The following is a 21,004-nucleotide window of genomic DNA, read 5'->3' on the forward strand; positions in this document are numbered from 1 at the left end:
TCCTTCTGGCAGCAGACGACTTGGCGAAGAGAAATGTTTTTCTCTCTCTATTTCTGTCTGTTTCAATTTGTCTTCTTATTTGACAAGAAAACTCTTGTTTTTGTTTGTTTGCGCAGCTGTAGCTGTCATACTAAGCACATGCTCACCGTATGTAGTATGTTGCCTAGTTAGTTCGCTTTTGACTTTGCAAACTTTCCCCCCCTAAGCAATGCACTTAAAGGACAACCGACATCACTTTTTTGTTTCCTAACTGATATCAGAAAAACGTTTTATAGCATCTAAAATACCCAAAACACGCAGTATGATATTTTTAGTCAAATGCAAAACACCAATAAAAATGTCCAGAAACTGCAAAAAAATTGGAACCGGAAGTGGCCAGTTTCAGAAGGTCCCGCCTCCTTGTTCGTGGTGGTGTCACCCCAAGACGTCTTGCCTTGCTGGAGAATCAAAACAATGGCTTCAAATTCGGAGAAGATGCTTTCTTGTTACTCATCCAGTTATGAATATGATTCAAATAGTTCTGAAGAGGAAAGCATACATGTTTGCAATCGATTAAATAATTTATTCCGTGCCATTTTGAGGTATCTGGGGGCGGGAAATGTATCACCAAAAAGAGGCGGAGAATGGCGGCGGGGCTCCGTGTAAGGAATTAAAGATTAATTCCTTACACGGAGCTTTGTTGCCATCTTCTGCCTCTTTTTGGTGCTACACGAAGTTTTCAGACCAAAGAAGTACAGCAAAATGCATTGACGTGATGGAAGGACTGCTACAATGTGTCCTTTTTTTGGTCAGGGGCGTTCCTTCAGTGTCGTGACGTGAGGACTCGTCACCAACTCAAAAACAAGACTTCCGGAATATTCAGCGCGAGTCTTAAAACGTAAGATATAGCTATGTGCGGTGGAATCTTTGTAAAATACGCTGAATAGAAGTCATTTGAAGCCATTTTACAAATTATGGACACAACGTGTCCGGAGGCGTCGGTTGTCTTTGAAAAAAAGCAGGTAAGAGAGGGGGAAAAAAAACTATGAAAGGTTGAAAGGGGAGGGAAGTGGCCCGCAGTTTGGTGTGGGAACTGTCTCGCATCAAGAAAAAACAGGAAGTAGAGAGGAATTCAAAGGGATGAGAGAAAAGAAGCACCCAAACCACTAAAACGCCTCATAAAATGACCCAGAACTTGCCCTTCACTTGTTTTTTTTCCCCCTACTCTGCTGTTTTGCGGTTGCTGTTGTTGCTGTCTCCAGCCAGATGTGTTTGTTCATTCAGCGAGGGCTCGTGAAGATGTCATTGTTTTACCATGACAGTGTTTCATTGTCATACTCTGCTAAAGAGGCAGAACATGTCAATGTGTGCCGCTACCAGCCTGGAATGTCCGTGAATGCACACATGTGAGAGATTTTGCCAAGATACATATGATCCGTGCTGCTGAGTGTTTTGAGTCAACGCAATGGGAGCGCATTTCCATAGGCCACTTGTCCACAAATTTGCAGACAACCGACACCACTTTTTAGTTTCCTAACTGACATCAGAAAAAACGTTTTATAGCATCTAAAATACCCAAAACACACAGGCTGATATTTTTAGTCAAATGCAAAACACCTATCTACCTATATAGCTACCTAGCTACCTATCTATCTCTCTTTTTATCTGTCTGTCTGTCTGTCTGTCTGTCTGTCTGTCTGTCTGTCTGTCTGTATTTGTTTACTCGTTTATTTATTTGTTTACTGTATTAAATACATAAATAATATGACAACACAAAGACACAGAGAGTCAATCATTCTTCAGCACTTGCTGTAACCTCTTTGTGATATCATGAAGCGGTTCTAGGTGAAAGAGGAGAGGATCAAAACATCTTTTTCAGCAGTGGATAAGGTACATCATGGTGGCATGTGCACGTCTACTACAAGCTAAATGTTGAAAGCAAACACTTCTACAGTACATGTATGTCAGACAAAGAAAATACCATGCATTACAATTATGCTCATGAGTACACTGTTGACCATCCACAACCATTATGAGGTAAACTCTTACCAACATTGGTTTATGATTTAATACTTCTCCCACATAATTAAATATGATTTCCCAGCAATCACACTTCAAAGAACAGATGGTGACTGGTCTCATGCGTCCGGACCTTCGCCGCAGCTCACAAACAAGTGTCTTATTTTCCTATGAGCTCACTCTTTGAACAGGTTTTAACGATTTATGTTTACGATGATTGTAACAAGGTTTGTTTGGTGCCATTGAGCCAACCTAGTGATGTCATTTGTTTGTTGGGGTGTTTGTGTGGTTCAGACTGTTAGCCCCACTCAAGACACACACAAGACAATCAGAAGTAAATGAAAGCAGGATTTGTGTCTATCAAGCGCGTTTGTCATATTGAGCTAGCTTTTGATCTATTTGAACGAGCTGACTATCTAGCTGGTTACCTAGCTAGCTAGCTGTTTACTATCTATTAGCTATCTGGCTGGCTGGCTATCTCGATAGCTATCTATTCGTTATCTATTAGCTAGCTAGCTAACTTTCTACGCATTTGAGATATTCAACTATCTAGATAACTATCTGTGACTTATCTATTAGCTAGTTAGCTAACTCTCTACCCATTTGAGTTATTCAACTATCTAGCTAACTATCTGTGAGTTATCTATTAGCTAGTTTGCTAACTTTCTATCTATTGGATTGGATTTTCCTTTATTAGTCTCGCAGTGGAGAAATTTACATTTACATTATTTGAGTTACTTCCGGGTTGGCTGGCGCATCTGGCTGCCGCTGCTCGCACGCAGCAAAACTGATCCTGTGACTTTAAAGTGACCTTGAGAGTTTTGAAATGCGCTTAGAAATGAAATTTATTATTATTATTATTATTATTATTATTATTATTATTATTATTATTATTATTATTATTATTGGATAAGAATCGAGTGGTCAATTAGGGCTTGCCATACTAGAGCAACACCACCTGGGGTCGCTGTGTGGCTTGAAATCATTGTTGAATTGCTGTTGTCTCTTGGCCAATCCTGCTATGGCACAGTACCTGTACAGTATTTGCAATCAAGCAAAATATTAATAAAGATTAACATATTTTTCACATTAATTCAACTGTATTGAAAATGCCAGTTTAATCTTAGTGTTTTTTTGCTTAGTTTTGTGTTGGTTTCATTAATTTATCTCTCTGAAATAATGTTCTTTCAGCAAGACCATGTTCGTCTGGACTCGATGGTGCTGCTCATGATGAAGCTGGACCAGTTGGACCAGGAAATCGAAAATGCCTTGAGCGCCAACTCTTCCATAGGCAGCAGTCCGACCCTCCCTCGGCGACAACAACTGGTACGAAGCTGCATATTGCCTTGCTTAATTTTACATATTTACATATTTCAGCTAAAGTTTCAGGCTTGAATAGTTTTTTTCTGCCCACAATTGCTTCAGAAACAGTGCACAAAAGAAATTTGCTCCTCTGCCACGATCTGCCATATCGTGATATGCGAAACAATCGTGAAATGAAATGCTTAAAGTACAACCGACGTCTCCGGACAAGTTGTGTCCATAATTTGTAAAATGGCTTCAAATGACTTCTACTGAGCATATTTTACAAAGATTCCACCACATATAGCTATATTTTACGTTTTAAGACTCGCACTGAATATTCAGGAAGTCTTGTTTTTGAGTTGGTGACGAGTCCTCACATTACGTCACTGAAGGAACGCCCCTGACCAAAAAAAAGGGCACATTGTAGCAGTCCTTCCATCACGTCGATGCATTTTGCTGTAATTGTTTGGTCTGAAAACCTAGTGTTGCACCAAAAAGCCGCCAGAAGAGGGCGACCAAGCTCCATGGAAGGAATTTATCAGCCTGTGGAAATGGGCTGATTAATTCATAACAGGAGCTTAGACGCCATTTTCTGCCTCTTTTTGGGTGATAAATTTCCCCCCAATGTTGCCTCACAATGGCACGGAATAAATTCTTTAATCGATTGCAAACATGTATGCTTTCCACTTCAGAACTATTTGAATCATATTCATAACTGGATGAGTAACAAGAAAGCATATTCTCCCAATCTGAAGCCATTGTTTTGATTCACGAGCAATGCAAGACGTCTTGGCGTGACGTCACAAACTGGGGGCGGGACTTTCTGAAAATGTCCAATTCACAGCTCAATTTTATGCAGATTTTGGACACTTTAAGTCATTTTTATTGGTGTTTTTCATTTGAATAAACATATCAGCCTGTGTGTATTTTAGATGTTATAAAATGTTTTTCTGATGTCAGTTAAGAAACAAAAAAGTGACGTCGGTTGTCCTTTAAAGCTTAGCCAAGCAGACGTTAAACCTCTTTAATTAGCCGCTTCCATAGATCAAGACCCATTCGTCCCAACAAAGGGGGTCAAGGGGTCTCCAAGACTTGAGACACCAGGAAAGGGGAGTCACGAGGGGATGCGCTTTGAGTGAGTTGGCCCTCAGCAAGCTCTTTTGCTTGCTCACTTTATGGCATTGCCTGCCTCTCTTTATCTGAAAAATAAAGTCAACACCAAGCAAATCATTTGGAACACGTTGAAAGAAGAAAATGTGGAAAATGATATCTCTTCTTGGTTTTGTGTGAAATATATTCGGTCATTCCTTGAAAGATCTTGAAAGATTTTTATGCTAGCAAAAACAAATGCTTTATCAAATTCCAACATTATCTGTTGTGATTCCACAATCATTCACTCATTCACTGCCATTCATGAATTTATTCAGGATTTTCTCATCGTTTTGCTACACTCTGACTCACTATAATGTAATAATAATAATAATAATAATAATAATAATAATAATAATATACAATAATACATAATACATTTCACTTATAAGCGCCTTTCAAAACTCTCAAGGTCACTTTACAGTCACAGGATAAGTTTTTTTCTATGGGTGAGCAGCGGCAGCCACACGCGCCAGCGTTCACTCAACCCCAAAGTAACTCAAACAGATAGCAAGCTAGCTAGCTAGCGAATAGATAGCTAATAGCTAGAGAATAGATAGCCATTAGCCAGCGAATAGATAGCTAATAGCCAGAGAACAGATGGTCAATAGCTAGCGAATAAATAGCTCATAGCAAGCGAATAGATAGCTAATAGCCAGAGAACAGCTAGCCATTCGCCAGCGAATAGAAGTGCTGGGCCTCAGCGTGGAGCCGTGATCGTTCGCCTCGGGCCGTCGCCGACTGTCTGTGGCCTTTCACCCCTGACAAACGCTGGAGGCAGACCGTTTTTGGCCTCCAAAAAGTGGAGGGGGGAACAGGGCTGTATCGTGTCCTTGAGAGTTTTGAAAGGCGCTTAGAAGTGAAATGTATTATTATGATTATTCTTCTGGTGTTTGTTTTGTTTACATGATCTTTAAGGGTGTTCATTGTTTGGTCTGCCATTTTGTGTCACGTCTCAGGTATTAATAGCTATCTATTCGCTGGCGAATGGCTATCTATTCGCTAGCTGATGGCTATCTGTTCGCTAGCTAACGGCTCCGACTTAAACACCGAAAAATCTCAAAAATATCACTTGTCACGAATCCTAACTGGAGCTAGCAAAAGATTGATCATACTAAATAATCTAAAGCAAATCGTTTGTTTTGTTGAAGGATCCTGAAACAGTTGTGTAATTGATTGTCATTTTAATACGGGCAGTCATTGCTATTTATGGCCACATACAGACAATCAACACTGACAAATGTCTGTGCATTGTTAGAACATTTGTTTTGAACCTCTATTTTTAGGGGTCAGTGTCGGGAAAGGATATGCCAAGCCACAGAGGCGGGTGGAGGCTGCTGACCCCCGGCCACCTTCCTCTGAATGTTACTGTCGGAAACAACATATCAGTCACCTTGAGTGCTGAGTTTTCTCACCAGCAACCCACATGCGGCAGGCACCCCTTTGAGAGATGCAGCACCCCTAAAAGGACAACCGACGTCTCCGGACAAGTTGTGTCCGTAATTTGTAAAATAGCTTCAAATGACTTCTACTGAGCGTATTTTACAAAGATTCCACCGCATATAGCTATATTTTACGTTTTAAGACTCGCATTGAATATTCTGGACGTTTTTTTCCGTGGGTGAGCAGCGGCAGCCACACGCGCCAGCGTTCACTCAACCCAACTCAAATAGATAGCAAGCTAGCTAGTTAGCGAATAGATAGCTAACAGCTAGCAAATAGATAGCCAATAGCTAGCGAATAGATAATCAGCAGCTAGCGAATAGATAGCTAATAGCTCGAGAATAGCTATCTATTCACGAGCGAATAGATAGCTACTAGTACTTGAGACGTGAAACAAAATGGCTGACCAAACAATGAACACCCCTAAAGATCGTGTAAACAAAACAAACACCAGAAGAATAATCATAATAATACATTTCACTTCCAAGCGCCTTTCAAAACTCTCAAGGACACCCCACAGCCTACAGGACAAGTGTTCTCCGTGGGTGAGTAGCTTTGCCTGTTGGTGCGGTTGTCGGAATTTCACAGGGAAGTCTGAATCTCCCACGTTTCTGTTTTGGACTTTTATGTCTTCTGGCAGGATGGTTTGTTGGAGATATTTTTATTTGAGTTTGATGAGCACTTTCCTTCTTGTCACTAGGATATGAATGTCCGTGGCTCTTTATCTGTATGCAGTTAGTGGACAATAGAAGAGCTGTGGTTTGCGTGCTAAGGTCACAAGCAGATCTCTGCTCTGTCCTTCCTCTGTTTTCCGGTTTGGTTGTCTCTCAGTCCCCAAACATCCTTTATTCAAACCACACCTTCTCAAGTCCTGTGGAATGTTTGACTCTGTTGCCTTTCTTTTATATCTGCATGCAAATCCGTTATGCTTCATGCCCTTTGTCGCTCCGAAACCAATGTAAAACTCGATAATACGAGAATAATAATAATACATTTCATTTATAAGCGCCTTTCAAAACTCTCAGGGTCACATTACAGTCACAGGATAAGTTTTTCTATGGGTGAGCAGCGGCAGCCACACACGCCGGCGTTCACTCAAACCGGAATAACTCAAATACAGTGATACATTGGCTTACAAACTTAATTGGTTCACAGACAGAGTGTGTATTGTGAATAGTGTGTATCGCAAAAATTAATTTCCCATAGGAAACCATTAAAATGAAAATAATCCGTTCCCAGGTCCCCATAAAACATCATTTTCTACTTTCTAAGTTTCTACTTTCTCATTTTCTAAGCCTTAAAACTACACAAAATATACCTTATTTTATGTATAATAAATGTACTATGGTATTATAATTAAAGAAATAAACTGTACTATATAATAAAGTGGTTTTATTGACCTTTGTGATGGTCGTTGATGGCTTGATGGAATGGAGTGGCCGGTTTCATCAGCATTAAACACTTGAAACACGTAACCTTCTTCTTTCACCATCTTTCATTGTGATAATTTTATCTAGTTCCTCATCAATTGTGTTCTGTTTAGCTGGGTTGATAGCTTTTTTTCATCAAGTGTGCCGATGGCTTGTGCGGGTTGTTTGTGGAGCCTGATTGATGGGATATTTTAACCTTGAACTAGCAAAGTTGAAACTCTCTCACTGTTGTCTGCCCATCTCTTTAATATTTAAACCCCCCCACCCCTCCCTGCTGCGTTTTTGACCAATCACGTGGCTTTAACCGAAGACTGGGGGCGGGGAATAGAGGACAAAAACAGTCAGCTGCCATTTTGTTGTGAGAAGAACAGGCTCGTTCGCGAATGATATCACTCATTGAGGCAGCTCCGTGTACGAAAAACGTTCGTATGCCAAGGTAAAATTTTCATAAATGTAATGTTCGTAAACCGAAAAGTTCGTAATCCAAGGGGTTCGTAAACCGAGGTATCACTGTAGATAGAAAGCTAGCTAGCTAATAGATACCTAATAACATCTGGAATTGAATTCCAGTGGTTACTCTGGCCCCGCCAGCCACTTTGGATGGTGTCATTGTCCCCAAGGTCACTCCTCAGTCGGTTCAGCAGAGCTGTAATCGGGAGACAAATACAGACCGTAAAAAGGAAGAAAAAGCCCCCCCCCCCCCCAAAAAAAAAATGTGACACAGGATATGGAAGTTGAACTTCCCAACTCCGCAGAAAGAAATCATGTTTTTTACATTTATTTCAAGACTTGTGTACTTCAGCAGTTGGAAGGAGACATACTGGGTGTGCATAGTTGATTAAAAGGCAATGGTCTCTTTATTTGGTATAATCAAGAAGTCATCATGTTGATCATTGTCATGTAATGGCATCTGCAGGAGAAAAAAGCAACAAAGTGCGAAATCCACATTACACAAAACAGGTCACTAATCGCTAGTTCCCAATCACCATCTTTGTTGAGGGAAAAATCAACATCTGTTGACTGGCCTGTATGTTTTTTTAAGGAATGAGTCATTCCAAGTACAGTATGCTATATTGACTTAGTGTTTTCCAATAAATCATGTGTCAGCCTATGTGAAGACATCACTCTGCTGTTTTGTTGCTCACAACCACAAATTGGCACTGTTGCCTCGCACGATGCCAGTGAATCAACGGCAACTTTTATTTCACAACTTAGACTGTAAAAAGTAAATGGAAATATTTACAAGATTATGATGTTGACAGTAAATGTTATGGATGACTTTTAAAAGCAGGCATTTGCATTCCCCCCAAGTTATCCTATCGTAGCCTGCAATTAATAAAGCGCAATAAATCTGAGGAATGACAAATAAGCTCACACACACACGCACAAACACATCACACATATCAGAATCATCTTTATTGCCAAGTATGTAGAACACACAAGGAATTTGTTTTCGGTGGAACACGCTGCACTAGTATCATCATCAAAAAATCGCATGGACCATTGGTTTTTACCCGCTGTTTCTTCCACATATGTTCAACAAGTCATCGATTATGACATCTGTGTTCGGGTTCGAATTGATGGCACTAAAACACTCTGCTACTCATGTTAACTGAACGTGTTTCTCAGAGAAACCCATAACTGTGGATGTGTTGCCACAACTTAACAGGCCTTAGTCGGGACAATGCATGACGTAACTTCTCCGTGCTTCTTTAGGTTGCTTAATTGGTACTGGTTCGCTCTCTCCTGACTTCAATAATTGTAGTACTGTTATCAGTACTACAATCATGTGATAAGCTGCTTTTTATACCGTCATGACAGTGCGAGAAAACTGAAGGCTTTTGTGGCATCACATTGGTTCTTGGGTGCACATTGTGGGTATACCTAAGCAATACAAGCAATGGTGTGTCATATATGAACTTAAAGGACAACCGACGGCTCTGGACAAGTTGTGTCCATAATTTGTAAAATGGCTTCAAATGACTTCTACTGAGCATATTTTACAAAGATTCCACCACATATAGCTATATTTTACGTTTTAAGACTCGCACTGAATATTCAGGAAGTCTTGTTTTTGAGTTGGTGACGAGTCCTCACATTACGTCACTGAAGGAACGCCCCTGACCAAAAAAAGGGCACATTGTAGCAGTCCTTCCATCACGTCGATGCATTTTGCTGTAATTGTTTGGTCTGAAAACCTCGTGTTGCACCAAAAAGCCGCCAGAAGAGGGCGACCAAGCTCCATGGAAGGAATTTATCAGCCTGTGGAAATGGGCTGATTAATTCATAACAGGAGCTAGGACGCCATTTTCTGCCTCTTTTTGGGTGATAAATTTCCCCCCAATGTTGCCTCACAATGGCACGGAATAAATTCTGTAATCGATTGCAAACATGTATGCTTTCCACTTCAGAACTATTTGAATTATATTCATAACTGGATGAGTAACAAGAAAGCATATTCTCCCAATCTGAAGCCATTGTTTTGATTCACTAGCAATGCAAGACGTCTTGGCGTGACGTCACGAACTGGGGGCGGGACTTTCTGAAAATGTCCAATTCACAGCTCAATTTTATGCAGATTTTGGACACTTTAAGTCATTTTTATTGGTGTTTTTCATTTGAATAAACATATCAGCCTGTGTGTATTTTAGATGCTATAAAATGTTTTTCTGATGTCAGTTAAGAAACAAAAAAGTGACGTCGGTTGTCCTTTAAAGCTTAGCCAAGCAGACGTTAAACCTCTTTAATTAGCCGCTTCCATAGATCAAGACCCATTCGTCCCAACAAAGGGGGTCAAGGGGTCTCCAAGACTTGAGACACCAGGAAAGGGGAGTCACGAGGGGATGCGCTTTGAGTGAGTTGGCCTTCAGCAAGCTCTTTTGCTTGCTCACTTTATGGCATTGCCTGCCTCTCTTTATCTCAAAAATAAAGTCAACACCAAGCAAATCATTTGGAACACGTTGAAAGAAGAAAATGTGGAAAATGATATCTCTTCTTGGTTTTGTGTGAAATATATTCGGTCATTCCTTGAAAGATCTTGAAAGATTTTTATGCTAGCAAAAACAAATGCTTTATCAAATTCCAACATTATCTGTTGTGATTCCACAATCATTCACTCATTCACTGCCATTCATGAATTTATTCAGGATTTTCTCATCGTTTTGCTACACTCTGACTCACTATAATGTAATAATAATAATAATAATAATAATAATAATAATATACAATAATACATAATACATTTCACTTATAAGCGCCTTTCAAAACTCTCAAGGTCACTTTACAGTCACAGGATAAGTTTTTTTCTATGGGTGAGCAGCGGCAGCCACACGCGCCAGCGTTCACTCAACCCCAAAGTAACTCAAACAGATAGCAAGCTAGCTAGCTAGCGAATAGATAGCTAATAGCTAGAGAATAGATAGCCATTAGCCAGCGAATAGATAGCTAATAGCCAGAGAACAGATGGTCAATAGCTAGCGAATAAATAGCTCATAGCAAGCGAATAGATAGCTAATAGCCAGAGAACAGCTAGCCATTCGCCAGCGAATAGAAGTGCTGGGCCTCAGCGTGGAGCCGTGATCGTTCGCCTCGGGCCGTCGCCGACTGTCTGTGGCCTTTCACCCCTGACAAACGCTGGAGGCAGACCGTTTTTGGCCTCCAAAAAGTGGAGGGGGGAACAGGGCTGTATCGTGTCCTTGAGAGTTTTGAAAGGCGCTTAGAAGTGAAATGTATTATTATGATTATTCTTCTGGTGTTTGTTTTGTTTACATGATCTTTAAGGGTGTTCATTGTTTGGTCTGCCATTTTGTGTCACGTCTCAGGTATTAATAGCTATCTATTCGCTGGCGAATGGCTATCTATTCGCTAGCTGATGGCTATCTGTTCGTTAGCTAACGGCTCCGACTTAAACACCGAAAAATCTCAAAAATATCACTTGTCACGAATCCTAACTGGAGCTAGCAAAAGATTGATCATACTAAATAATCTACAGCAAATCGCTTGTTTTGTTGAAGGATCCTGAAACAGTTGTGTAATTGATTGTCATTTTAATACGGGCAGTCATTGCTATTTATGGCCACATACAGACAATCAACACTGACAAATGTCTGTGCATTGTTAGAACATTTGTTTTGAACCTCTATTTTTAGGGGTCAGTGTCGGGAAAGGATATGCCAAGCCACAGAGGCGGGTGGAGGCTGCTGACCCCCGGCCACCTTCCTCTGAATGTTACTGTCGGAAACAACATATCAGTCACCTTGAGTGCTGAGTTTTCTCACCAGCAACCCACATGCGGCAGGCACCCCTAAAAGGACAACCGACGTCTCCGGACAAGTTGTGTCCGTAATTTGTAAAATAGCTTCAAATGACTTCTACTGAGCGTATTTTACAAAGATTCCACCGCATATAGCTATATTTTACGTTTTAAGACTCGCATTGAATATTCTGGACGTTTTTTTCCGTGGGTGAGCAGCGGCAGCCACACGCGCCAGTGTTCACTCGACCCAACTCAAATAGATAGCAAGCTAGCTAGTTAGCGAATAGATAGCTAACAGCTAGCAAATAGATAGCCAATAGCTAGCGAATAGATAATCAGCAGCTAGCGAATAGATAGCTATTAGCTCGAGAATAGCTATCTATTCACGAGCGAATAGATAGCTACTAGTACTTGAGACGTGAAACAAAATGGCTGACCAAACAATGAACACCCCTAAAGATCGTGTAAACAAAACAAACACCAGAAGAATAATCATAATAATACATTTCACTTCCAAGCGCCTTTCAAAACTCTCAAGGACACCCCACAGCCTACAGGACAAGTGTTCTCCGTGGGTGAGTAGCTTTGCCTGTTGGTGCGGTTGTCGGAATTTCACAAGGAAGTCTGAATCTCCCACGTTTCTGTTTTGGACTTTTATGTCTTCTGGCAGGATGGTTTGTTGGAGATATTTTTATTTGAGTTTGATGAGCACTTTCCTTCTTGTCACTAGGATATGAATGTCCGTGGCTCTTTATCTGTATGCAGTTAGTGGACAATAGAAGAGCTGTGGTTTGCGTGCTAAGGTCACAAGCAGATCTCTGCTCTGTCCTTCCTCTGTTTTCCGGTTTGGTTGTCTCTCAGTCCCCAAACATCCTTTATTCAAACCACACCTTCTCAAGACCTGTGGAATGTTTGACTCTGTTGCCTTTCTTTTATATCTGCATGCAAATCCGTTATGCTTCATGCCCTTTGTCGCTCCGAAACCAACGTAAAACTCGATAATACGAGAATAATAATAATCCATTTCATTTATAAGCGCCTTTCAAAACTCTCAGGGTCACATTACAGTGACAGGATAAGTTTTTCTATGGGTGAGCAGCGGCAGCCACACACGCCAGCGTTCACTCAAACCGGAATAACTCAAATACAGTGATACATTGGCTTACAAACTTAATTGGTTCACAGAGTGTGTATTGTGAATAGTGTGTATCGCAAAAATTAATTTCCCATAGGAAACCATTAAAATGAGAATAATCCGTTCCCAGGTCCCCATAAAACATCATTTTTTACTTTCTAAGTTTCTACTTTCTCATTTTCTAAGCCTTAAAACTACACAAAATATACCTTATTTTATGTATAATAAATGTACTATGGTATTATAATTAAAAAAATAAACTGTACTGTATAATAAAGTGGTTTTATTGACCTTTGTGATGGTCGTTGATGGCTTGATGGAATGGAGTGGCCGGTTTCATCACCATTAAACACTTGATGAGGAACGTAACCTTCTTCTTTCACCATCTTTCATTGTGCTAATTTTATCTAGTTCCTCATCAATTGTGTTCTGTTTAGCTGGGTTGATAGCTTTTTTTCATCAAGTGTGCCGATGGCTTGTGCGGGTTGTTTGTGGAGCCTGATTGATGGGATATTTTAACCTTGAACTAGCAAAGTTGAAACTCTCTCACTGTTGTCTGCCCATCTCTTTAATATTTAAACCCCCCCACCCCTCCCTGCTGCGTTTTTGACCAATCACGTGGCTTTAACCGAAGACTGGGGGCGGGGAATAGAGGACAAAAACAGTCAGCTGCCATTTTGTTGTGAGAAGAACAGGCTCGTTCGCGAATGATATCACTCATTGAGGCAGCTCCGTGTACGAAAAACGTTCGTATGCCAAGGTAAAATTTTCATAAATGTAATGTTCGTAAACCGAAAAGTTCGTAATCCAAGGGGTTCGTAAACCGAGGTATCACTGTAGATAGAAAGCTAGCTAGCTAATAGATACCTAATAACATCTGGAATTGAATTCCAGTGGTTACTCTGGCCCCGCCAGCCACTTTGGATGGTGTCATTGTCCCCAAGGTCACTCCTCAGTCGGTTCAGCAGAGCTGTAATCGGGAGACAAATACAGACCGTAAAAAGGAAGAAAAAGCCCCCCCCAAAAATGTGACACAGGATATGGAAGTTGAACTTCCCAACTCCGCAAAAAGAAATCATGTTTTTTACATTTATTTCAAGACTTGTGTACTTCAGCAGTTGGAAGGAGACATACTGGGTGTGCATAGTTGATTAAAAGGCAATGGTCTCTTTATTTGGTATAATCAAGGAGTCATCATTTTTTATCATTGTCATGTAATGGCATCTGCAGGAGAAAAAAGCAACAAAGTGCGAAATCCACATTACACAAAACAGGTCACTAATCGCTAGTTCCCAATCACCATCTTTGTTGAGGGAAAAATCAACATCTGTTGACTGGCCTGTATGTTTTTTTAAGGAATGAGTCATTCCAAGTACAGTATGCTATATTGACTTAGTGTTTTCCAATAAATCATGTGTCAGCCTATGTGAAGACATCACTCTGCTGTTTTGTTGCTCACAACCACAAATTGGCACTGTTGCCTCGCACGATGCCAGTGAATCAACGGCAATTTATATTTCACAACTTAGACTGTAAAAAGTAAATGGAAATATTTACAAGATTATGATGTTGACAGTAAATGTTATGGATGACTTTTAAAAGCAGGCATTTGCATTCCCCCCAAGTTATCCTATCGTAGCCTGCAATTAATAAAGCGCAATAAATCTGAGGAATGACAAATAAGCTCACACACACACGCACAAACACATCACACATATCAGAATCATCTTTATTGCCAAGTATGTAGAACACACAAGGAATTTGTTTCTGGTGCATGACGTAACTTCTCCGTGCTTCTTTAGGTTGCTTAATTGGTACTGGTTCGCTCTCTCCTGACTACAATAATTGTAGTACTGTTATCAGTACTACAATCATGTGATAAACTGCTTTTTATACCGTCATGACAGTGCGAGAAAACTGAAGGCTTTTGTGACATCACATTGGTTCTTGGGTGCACATTGTGGGTATACCTAAGCAATACAAGCAATGGTGTGTCATATATGAACTTAAAGGACAACCGACGGCTCTGGACAAGTTGTGTCCATAATTTGTAAAATCGCTTCAAATGACTTCTACTGAGTGTATTTTACAAAGATTTCAATTAAGATGTCAATTGAGAGCCATCAACGACCATCACAAATGTAAATAAAGTGACTTTATTATACAGTGCAGTGTATTTCTTTCATTACAATACAATAGCACATTTATTATACAAAGAATAAGGTGTATTGTGTGTAGTTTTAAGGCTTATTTAGTTGAAAATTATATTTTATGGAGACCTGGGAACGGATTATTCTCATTTTAATGGTTTCCTATGGGAAATTAATTTTTGGGATACACACTTTTCGCCTTACACACTCTGTCTGGGAACCAATTAAATTCGTACACCAAGGCCCCACTGTACCATAAATGCATTGAGTCAGTGAATGGTGTTCATTCTTAAATTACAACAACTGAAGAAAATGCAATAAACCTAGCTATGTCTAGTCTTCCTCCAAAGTCAATGAGCTGCTGTGGTGCCACAGCCGTCTCCCCAAGTAGGCAGCTGTAATCCCTCTGTGTTGTTAACCGTCTCTGTTTTCTCCCAATAAAGCCAGTGGCTAATCTGCAATCTGGCATTGTTCGTGCAGCGGAGATTATGAGGATTAGCTCTATTAACCCCGGTCACTCAGTCACAAATTCCACTCGGGTAGTGGGAAAAGATGATGCGTTTGCTAAATTAATGTGCATGTTGTCATCTGATTAAATGCTCCAATGAGTTTTAATTTGATAGATTTGATCGATATCGCAGTATTTTTAACAGTTTCAACATCTATCCTTTCCTGATGTGTAATCCGTATTTGTGTTTTGTGTGTGATCTGTAGTTGTGTTTGTGATGCTTTCACTTATTTCATTACTGGAACAACAAATAGCCAATACAGTGATACCTTGGCGGACGAACTCAATTGGTTCCCAGAAAGTGTGTAAGGCAAAAAGTGTGTATTCCAAACATTAATTTCCCATAGGAAACCATTAAAATGAGAATAATCTGTTCCCAGGTCCCCATAAAACATAATTTTCAACTAAATAAGTCTTAAAACTACACAAAATAGACCTTATTTTTCGTATAATAAATGTGCTATGGTATTGTAATTAAAGAAATTAACGGTTCTGTATAATAAAGTCGTTTTATTGACCTTTGTGATGTCGTTGATGGCTTGATGGAATGGAGTGGCCGCTTTCATCAGCATTAAACATTTGATGAGCGATGAACGTAGCCTTCTTTCACCATCTTGAGGAATGATCCCTTGTAGGTGCTTTCGCTGCGATAATTTTACCTTGTTCCTCATCAATTGTGTTCTGTTTAGCTGGGTTGATAGCTTTTTGCATCCAGTGTACAGATGGCTTGTGCGGGTTATTTGTGGAGCCTGATTGATTGGATATTTTAACCATGCAGTCTACACTCTGCTGAGTTGAAACAAGTCCAAATTTCACTGTTTTCTATCCATTTTCTCACCATTTCACTTTTTTTTTTCACTTTTTTTTTGTTTTTTTTTTTTTTTTGTTTCAAGCCCTGTCGTCTTGGATGTCAATACTTTTATTTTTTGTATGATGGCATGTTCGGTGGCATGAGTATTTACACAACCTAGTTTCATGTCCAAGATAATGGAAGACACATGCCATTAAGGAGCAAATCGGAGATACACAGGAGTAGCAAGTGAGCAGCTGAGGATTGGGTGCATTGCTCAAGGTCACTGTGGTTCTCAGAAAGCCACCCTCCCACTCACTCATCCCAGTGGATTGTTTTCATCCCTAAGCCAGGCCCTCATGATCTAGTCACGTTTTTTTTTATAGTAAGTAATTGTCAGTTTGAAGCAACAGCTGTACACTCACAGTTTGGCAAGGAGTGGTCATACAATTAGGACGTGATTTCATCACTTCCTGTTGACACACTGGAGCTGTGACATATGGAAGCGATCAAACTGTGTTAATCTAACAAGGATAAAAGTATGAGTGAAGGAGAGCAGGTGGGGGTAAGATCTTTCTTAGAGAAGTGTATCATGATTTTTTTTTTTCCCACATCTCCCCACACATGTGTATGTGGGTCTTGGCACACCGTGAGGAATACATTCCTCCAGAAATGCAGGGCAACAACAGCAAATCATGCCAAAAACAATGCTGCAGATAACATCTGAAAGGACTCTGTACAAGTGTGTTCATGTGGGCCCCCCTCCTCAAACACACACACACACACACACACACACACACACACACACACACACACACACACACACACACACACACACACACACACACACACACACGCACACGCACGTTTACAAGTACTGGAACCAACAGCTTACCTGAGCCATCTGCACCAATTTGGTCATTTGTATTAAGCGGTGGGGAGAAAAAGGTTTGCGTTAGCTTGAGCTCCCCCTAATCCTAGGCCAGCACAGACCATGGGTGGTCACACCCCAGCACACACATACACCACAGCTGCAAGTAAGAGGAGGGGGCTTGAGAGGGTGCGAATCTGTGGTGGGCTAGAGTCATGGTGGACTAATCATGTTTGTTTTGGAAAGAACAGTGCGATGACTTGATTTACATCGGTGATTATCTATTTGACGGTTGGAACGTAAGAATTCAAACCTGATACCTGATATTTTAAGAAATTACGAACTAGAAAAATGGAACTCTCAAATGCTCATGATACGTGGATATGGACACATAATTGCATAATCAGTCAAGACATCTGTGTAAGCTCTCAGTCGTACAGGAATGGTCCATCGATGAAAAGGTTTCTTCAGCCGTCACATGTACTTCTTTGAAGGTGTCGGACGTTTCGCCTCTTATCCAAGAAACTTTGTTAGCAAACTAAAGTCTTACTGGTAGTTTCGGCCCTATATATATATCCCTACTGTCCAGACGTGGCGGTGCCGGACTCTGCTATGATTGGTCCCTGCTCTCAGGTTGGGGGGAGCAGAGGACTAATCCCTGCGTCTCCACTGATTGCTTCTATTGTCCTGACTGACGACTGGCCTGATTGCCACGTCTGGACAGTAGGGATATATATATAGGGCCGAAACTACCAGTAAGACTTTAGTTTGCCGACGAAGCTTCTTGGATAAGAGGCGAAACGTCTGACACCTTCAAAGAAGCACAGATGACGGCCGAAAAAAACATTTTCATCGATAATCAGTCAAGCACACATAGTTATTGGTCATTATATACGCACATGCGTGCAAAGCAAGTAGACCAAATCTCTTGGGCCCCAACATAGCCTATTTCCAGTAAATTAGTGGTAGTAAATGAGGCAGCTGACGCCTGTTGCTTTGCAGCTTACAGCTCCCCAGTGGACACCTGACACGGCCCGGAACAACCTCGCCCTTGGGACCAACCTCCTCTGTGGGATGTCGGTGGGAAATTCAGGGGCGAAATCAAGCAAAATATGCACCTATGGTGCTATGAAAACACTGGTACTCACTGGTACCCATTCATCCGCATTCCTGTACGGCTCTGCAGTCTCTCACTCAAATTTATTTCACTGTAATTGCTATTATGAGGCAAACACAGAGTTGTGTGTGTGGGGGGAGTGGGGGGGGGGTTATACAGTGTAAGTGACCTCATGGGTCAGTGACAGAAACCCGTGGTGTGGTGTTTACAAAATAACATGGGCACACACTGCTGAACTGAAATGTCTTGTTAGCTCTGGACAGAACGTGGACCTCCCATATGGACACCTTTATTCTGTCTTCGAACACCAATAGGAACTCGTCAATTTTTACAAGCTCAACTTCACATTGAACAGAAGTTGTGTGTTGTGTTGTCTTTTAACCTTTAAAGGACAAACGACACCTCCGGACAAGTTGTGTCCATAATTTGTAAAAGCACTTCAAAAGACTTCTACTGAGCATATTTTAATTTCCACCGTATAGCTATATTTTACGTTGTAAGACTCGCGCTGAATATTCAGGAAGTCTTGTTTTTGAGTTGATGACGATTCCTGACGTCACGTCACGGAAGGAACGCCCCTGACCGAGGAAGGACACACAATGCATTTTGGGTACTTCGTGAAAACTTCGTGTTGATAGCGAAATTAGAAGGAAAACACATAAATAACTCAATGGTGAATCGTTGTGTGTTGCACCAAGACAACTATTTGATATTTGCTGATGATTAGATATGCTGATAACCCAAGTCTCATATTTTATGCCTTAATATTTGCAGAAGAGTAAAGCAGTGTACATCGCAATTCAGGAGGCTTTCTCACATGACCGCTTTCTTGTTAAAAATCGCCCAAAAATTACATCTTGAGGAATTTTAAGAATGATGGCGTTGTCATTCCAGTAAAATAGAGGACATGTAAGAAAAAAAAAATGGAGGACATGTTATTGCGTGTGTTTTAAGTCTGGGCATGTGAGAGTTTGGAAACTCATATCATCAATGTTGTAAGAGTAGAAACCTCTTTTACACTGGGCCAGGTTTTTTTTTTCACTTTTTTTAAAATCCGTTTAAATGTTTGGTACCGAGAGAATGGGACTTTTTTTGTTGTTGAAAACAATTGTCCAATCAACAAGTAATCTCTCTCTATCTATCGATATATAATAATAATAATAATAATAATAATAATAATAATAATACATTTAATTTATAAGCACCTTTCAAAGGTCTCAAGTCACTGGATAAGTTTTTCTGTGGGTGAGGAGCGGCAGCCACACGTGCCAGCGTTCACACAACCCGCAATGACTCAAATAAAAACAAACTAGCTAGCTAGCTATTAGATAGCTAATAAATAGCCATCCAGCCAGCTAGCTAGCCATCAGATAGCCAGCCAGCTAGCTAGATGGCCAATAGATAGCCAGCCAACTAGCTAGCCAATAGATATCTAATAGATAGCCAGCTAGCTGGATAAATAGGTAATAGATAGCCAGCAGATGAATAGCCACCCAACTAGCTAGCCAATAGCTAGCTAGCTATCTTTATAGATAGCTAATAGATAACCAGCTAGTCAGCCAGATAGCTAATAGATAGCCAGCCAACCTAGCCAGCTTATATATATATATATATATATATATATATATATATATATATATATATATATTAAAAGCGGTGTATATATACACAACATTTGCAGTTCTTGTGTTAAAGTGCTAGGTTCATGTGCTGATGCTCGTGCTTTATCAATGGCTATATTCACTCTATGTAGTACAATGAGATTATTTTCAAAGTCTGACAAAGTCTATATTCATTTTTTAAAGTTTATGTGAGTGTGTGCGTGTATGTGTGTTGTTGTTTTGCAATGTGCACAGGGATCATTTGGACACCAGCTGATTCTTGAAACGATCAAACCGTCACATAGAAAACATCCCCATTCAGACAAGGTCAATGTTGTGTCAACATAGCCATAATTGGGCCTCCATGAATAACACGAAATGAGATTATTCGATCTTTTTTACAAATACCAGGAGTACACATTCATTTTGTAGTTTCCTTCCAAAGGGGGTAAATGAGAAATCGGGGACAAATGCCACAGAGAATGTACCTTGTCTTCTTTAGCTTGTCTGAGCTCTTCCAGGGGAGTGTGGATTAAAACAGGTCAGGGTGTGGGGGTCAGCCAAAGAACCCAGGGTCAAAAGTCAGAGGGAAGAAAGACCTCCACATTCCAATCGACTGCTGCCCACCATGCACGGATACTCGCACACACATAGCGCTGCCAACGTCAAGACACATGCCTGCACAATTCATTTCTTTGCCCCAACATTATCCTCATGCAGATTGTTTTTAGCCCAGGCATGAACCATTACATTCCCCCGAACGATGATGTTATCAGACAAGCCTCTCGCTCGGATCTACCTATGTCATGGTTGAGTCAACAATGGATCAGAGTGCAGCCTACTTACTGTACATGCGCACTTCGTGATGCAATATTTATCTTGTAATTTTCCATGAATGTGTATTCAGATATTTGCAGTAACTGGAAAGCTACTGCTGGCCTTTGTGCTTTATTCATCATCCAATCTGATTAAGTCATTCACTGCCAGACGTGCAAAAATGTGTCCACTCAAGTCTCAGGGTTTTTCTCATTGGCACTCAAATTGCAGGATTCAGCGCTTTAATGGCACCCGCAGCAAGAAAAACTCAATCCTGAACAAATTCGGAAATGGCGCTCCATGTCTATTTTTTAATTCCCGAATAAATATGTGGATGGCAGTGAATGAGTTAAAGGACAACCGACACCATTTTTTTTTGTTTCCTAACTGACATCAGAAAAACGTTTTATAGCATCTAAAATAGAACAGGCTAAAA

The 21,004-nt window shown here is 40.5% G+C and overlaps 1 protein-coding gene and 1 long non-coding RNA gene across 6 annotated transcripts in view; one reads left to right on the plus strand and one right to left on the minus strand.

Moving 5' to 3' along the window:
• Positions 1 to 21,004, plus strand: part of dlc1 (DLC1 Rho GTPase activating protein) — a 91,326-nt gene that overhangs the window by 6,254 nt on the left and 64,068 nt on the right. For all 4 annotated transcript variants that reach the window (XM_089006532.1, XM_089006533.1, XM_089006534.1 and 1 more), the window contains one exon: positions 3,190 to 3,324. In XM_089006532.1, the coding sequence (XP_088862658.1) occupies positions 3,190 to 3,324 (135 nt within the window). The remainder of the gene's footprint in view (positions 1 to 3,189; positions 3,325 to 21,004) is intronic.
• LOC148892968 (uncharacterized) lies at positions 8,152 to 20,494 on the minus strand. 2 transcript variants are annotated; one of them, XR_016116268.1, is made up of 3 exons: positions 20,241 to 20,494; positions 13,583 to 13,685; positions 8,152 to 8,235 (listed from the first exon to the last, which is right to left on the minus strand). It is a non-coding gene; the product is annotated as an uncharacterized LOC148892968 (long non-coding RNA). The 2 variants fall into 2 exon arrangements; XR_016116269.1 differs by lacking the exon at positions 8,152 to 8,235 and adding an exon at positions 10,105 to 10,243.

Source organism: Hippocampus bargibanti, linkage group LG10 (assembly GCF_051943395.1).
Source record: "Hippocampus bargibanti isolate YZ-2025 linkage group LG10, ASM5194339v1, whole genome shotgun sequence".
Classification (NCBI taxonomy): Eukaryota; Metazoa; Chordata; class Actinopteri; order Syngnathiformes; family Syngnathidae; genus Hippocampus; species Hippocampus bargibanti.